Below are 4768 nucleotides of genomic sequence, written 5' to 3'. Positions count from 1 at the left end.
TGAAGTGTTCACAGTTTATATTAAGGTTAATATGTACATAAAGAAATTCCCTTTTGAAACATCAAAAATTCACAATATATCTTTATTAAAATATTACATTTAAATAAAAACATTACATTGAACACCAATCTATATCAAAACAATTTATAAACCTATACATTAGATACAGAACTTCCAAATAGGAATGAGAAGTCACATTCTGATTTTGTGTGGTGATTACAAGAGGGAAGGCTGATAAAGATGAAAGAGAAGAAGTGAGAGAGAGAGAGGAGAACAATGGAATATAGATATACACACACACAAATAGAAACATTCAGCATTATTCAATGATCTTTGCTACTTCTTGGTTCAGTGGCTTTGGTCAGATTCCCTGTTTCCTTCTTTAAAACACTCAAAAGTGTCTGAGAGCTTTCAAGAATCTGAGAGAGATGGAGAGGAGGGGTTTAGTCAAACTAGAACACCACAGATTAAAAAAATATGCACTAAGACTGAAGTTCATCAGTTTGGCAAATGCTAGAAAAGTTACATTTAAACCAAACCAAACAAACAAAACATAATAATAAAAATTGCTTTATGCAACTCTTTTCTGCTGTTGTCCAAACATTGGCAACATTATTTAAAAACACACTAAAGAGGCTAGATCTTTTTAAGATGTAGAATTGACTATATTAAAGTTTGAATGTACTGACAAACCAGTATATCGACCAGGATGATTAATCTGCTCATATATGGCCATGTTAAGACGATGTCTTCCTGGCTGATTAACAGAACTGATAATACCCCGTCGGTTTCAAAATGACAAATAACAGATATTATGCATATACGCATTTATATATATGTGTATGTTTATATACCAAAAGAGGAATGAAACAGCAGTGCAGGCATATGGCAGCGCAGCCACAGCAAATGCGTTGAAATGTGATTTAGTTTAAAGCCAGATGAAACAGTGCTGACGTTCTCAATGGCACTGACAAACAAGAACCATTGTGCCATGAACTATACTGTAGTAAGTAACACTAACTGCACCATGGTATTGTGGCAAAAATGTGGGACATACATATGTAATTTTATTATATTATTAATGAATTAAACATGTTAACTAGATGTTCAGTTTGGTTCTGTACACACGGAATAGAATTTCTGCAAATGCGGTTATCACTGCCTACATTTTTTGGGAGTCAATGCGGTTGTAGAATGCGGTTGTTGTTTGCATAAATTACTGAACGGTGTGTTCACAGAACAGGATTAAGCACTAAAAGGTGAACTGAAAACTGAATTTAGCTGCAGTGTGTACATGGCCATAATCAGCTAATAATCATGCTTAGCCAATTTTAGTATTGTCTTTCATTTTAAGTACCTAAATTAATTAATTTTATAAATGTTGTACAAGTTTCATTTAAGATATTTGGTTTTGATTTTTTTTTTTTTTTTTTTTTAAATATATTAATTTTCAAATCCTCTTTCACTGTTAAAGTGCCCCTATTATAGGTAATGAAAGGTTCATATTTTGGTTTTAGGAGTCCCCAACAACAGGTTGACATGCATGCAAGGTCAAAAAACACTTTCATTGTCTTATAATGTACATTTATTTTTACCTTACTTGCTCAACGACTCCCAAACGATTCGCTCAATGATTTATTTTTCCAAACCCCTCCTTTGCGTGACGCTAATCTTATGTGATTGGTCCTATTGGTCTCATTTTCATTTCATCATGCCTGTAATGCCTGATAAAGCAGCGCTTGTGAGCGCAGTGCTGCTTTGTGTACAGCGTTACCGTGGAAACAGCTATTTTACCGCTGCTCCAAAAGCGGCATCTTGTGGCAAAGAATAAGTTTATAAACGGTGCACTTTCAGATTTAAAACTTTGCAGGATGTTTTTATTCACTTTGAGCTGTGTTACACACTGCATGAAAGGTCATTTTCAAAAATCTATAATAGGGGCACTTTAAGTTCTCACCTGTTCAACTTAATAAAGCTAGTTGTTGGTTTTTCCTATCGCTCCCAATGAAGAGAACATGAAATATTAAAAACATGTCCTTACCTTCATGTATGCAGCCTCGGTCTCCGCGATGGTGCGGTCAAAGTCAGCGCGGGCAGCGAGGCGGCGTGCCAGGCTCTCGTTCACACGACTCAGCTTCTCTGTCAGCACACGGATATCATGCTGCAGACGACTTTTCTCTGCTTCCTCCTGCTGGATCAGCCGGTTTAACTCTTCTCTTTTGGAGCACAGTTCCTCTATGCCTGAGAAAGACAAGGAGAATGAAAGGGGACATTAAAGAAGACATTAAAAGGCAGCTTCAGGCACATGCCGAAAATGTGTCTCAGTGTTTTCCTTGCATTTCTTTACATTCATGTTGTGGTAGCTGAAAGGGAGTGTGTATAAGTTGCAGATGAGGGCTTGCTCAGCAGTTCCTCCTACTAATCGAAGCAATAATGTGCAGGACTTTATCAACCACTGATTCAAGCTGTCAGGTCACTCTATGTGAATTATAATACATCACACCATGTTCAATGATTGCAAAACAAAAAAATGTATTTATGGACTGGCCATCTGTTCAGCGCATTTCCCAAACTTGCAGCTCTAGACCCTACAGTTTGTGTGTGCATATATACACTGCTTTTCAAAAGTTTGTGATCAGTAAGGTTTTTAATGTTTTTTTTAAACTCTCTTATGCTTCTCTATGCTTTATTTGATCAAAGTACAGTAAAACTGTAATATTGTAAAATATTATTACAGTTTAAAACAACTGTTGTTTTATATATATATATATATATATATATATATATATATATATATATATATATATATATATATATATATATATATATATCTTAAAATACTTTAAAATATAATCTATTCCTGTGGAGGCAAAGCTGAATTTTCAGTAGCCACGCCAGTCTCAAATGTTACAGGATCCTTTAGAAATCATTCTATTATACTGATCTGTTATCAACGTTGGAAACACTTAATATTTTTTGGAATCTGTGAAACATTTTTTCAGGATTCTTTGATGAATAAAAAGTTAAAAAGTACAGCACTTATTTAAAATATAAATATTTTGTAACAATATACACTACCGTTCAAAAGTTTGGGGTCAGCAGGTTTTTTTTTTAAAGAAATTAATACTTTTATTCAGAAAGTGTGTGTTAAATTAATTTAAAAATTAATGTAATGGATGAAAAGTTAAAAGTTCAGCTTTGCCACCACAGGAATAAATTATATTTTAAAGTATATTAAGAAAACATTTATTTTAAAATTTTAATATTTCACAATATTACAGTTTCTTTTTATGTATTTGGGATCAAATCAATGCAGCTGTCATAAGAGACTTCTCTTCAATATGAAATACAAAGTTTGTTTTTCAAAAAATAACTTTTTGTGAATTGAAATTTATTCATTTTAAATCATTAAACTAGAACAGATGTAATGTTCAAAATGAATATAGAAAATGTTTTGTTACACTTTCTGCTTGTCAAATGTTGGTGAATCATGTTCATAGTTTTTGTGATGAACTGTGGTTACTCTGCTGGAAACCTGTGTTAACTTTGAAAAGAAAACTGACCTCTGCTCTGAATGACTTATTTAATGCAATGACACCGACATACAAGTGTCCAAACACCTTTTTTAAACCACTGAAGCTTTAAAAAACACCATATTCATGTCTCTCACAAAAACACACGTCTTCTTTGCCCTCAGTTAGTTATAAAAGCTTTTCTTTCGGGAAAAGAAGAAAGGCACAGGATGACAGGTGTCACACTAGTCTTCTAATCACTACTAAGCTAGTATAATGACTACAAATGTCAGCGTAGGCGAGCTGCATACAAGTTTCTTCTACCCATGACAAGTACATACAACTAGAAGAAAATGATATCAAAAAGAAAATCTAACGTTATGTTCCCCCGAAAGCAAAAATATACATCTTGGCTACTTACACTTGACAAGCTCATTGTTGTAGGTTTGCAGCGCAGCTCCTTGCTGGGTCATTCTGATTAGCAGGCTAGCTCGCTAACTACAAGAAGAGGCCCGCCTGCACTAGTTTAATCACTAAAAGCGTTTCATGCAACTTAGCATTGAAGTCTGTGTGCTGCTTGTACCTTCTGAGTCAGATTCTTGCTTGAATTAGCAAGCCACGAACTTTACCGGGCGTTAAATAGAACACATCTGCGAGGGGAGTAACTTTAAAGAAAACATTCCAGTAGTCCAGAAGCGGTTAAGTCAAGTCTCCCTCCTGTTTCCATGGGAACGTTAAAGAAGCGTCATCGCGTCGGCTTCCGTTAGACTTTTATTTTAGAATTTAGGATAAAATTTTATGGGCGAATTCCAAACGGCTTTTTTGCTCCCTTGAAGGGCACTTCGGGAAGGGGACGCCATTTTAGGGACGTTCCAAACGAAAGTGAGCAACTGATTCCCTTCACGAAGGGCCCTTCCAGAAGTCCGTTAGTGAAGGGAACATGCGATGGTCACTTCACGGAAGTGATTTCCGTTTGTGATCATGTGGTCTTCACTTAGGAGATCTTGCGATGCATTTTAAAGCAAAGTTGGGGTTTATTTTGACTTTACATACAAACGTAAGTAGAATAATTTTTTTCTTTATTTTTATGTAATACAAAATATTTTCGTCAGTGATAAAAATATGATTTAAGACTGTATTGTTAGCAAGTTTAAGCAAGTTTAGTTTGAAAAAAGTTTAATAGTAAATAAGACACAGTTAGACAATATTTGAATAAAATAATAACAATAAGAAGAAATATGTATTTGCAACAACTG

General features: G+C 34.6%; 1 protein-coding gene across 1 annotated transcript; it reads right to left on the bottom strand.

Annotated features, from left to right (window-relative positions):
* Positions 1-74: 74 nt before the first annotated feature.
* On the bottom strand, positions 75-4292 carry ssna1 (Sjogren syndrome nuclear autoantigen 1). Its single transcript, XM_058776596.1, has 3 exons — positions 3934-4292; positions 2042-2241; positions 75-419 (listed from the first exon to the last, which is right to left on the bottom strand). The coding sequence occupies exons 1-3, from the start codon at positions 3983-3985 to the stop codon at positions 324-326; spliced, it is 348 nt and encodes a 115-aa protein (XP_058632579.1). The 5' UTR covers positions 3986-4292; the 3' UTR covers positions 75-323.
* Positions 4293-4768: the final 476 nt, after the last annotated feature.

The sequence above is a fragment of the Onychostoma macrolepis genome, chromosome 05, assembly GCF_012432095.1.
Source record: "Onychostoma macrolepis isolate SWU-2019 chromosome 05, ASM1243209v1, whole genome shotgun sequence".
In the NCBI taxonomy this organism is placed as follows: domain Eukaryota; kingdom Metazoa; phylum Chordata; class Actinopteri; order Cypriniformes; family Cyprinidae; genus Onychostoma; species Onychostoma macrolepis.
The sequence above is the reverse complement of the archived record's forward strand: the minus strand, read 5'-3'. Positions and strand labels throughout refer to the sequence as shown.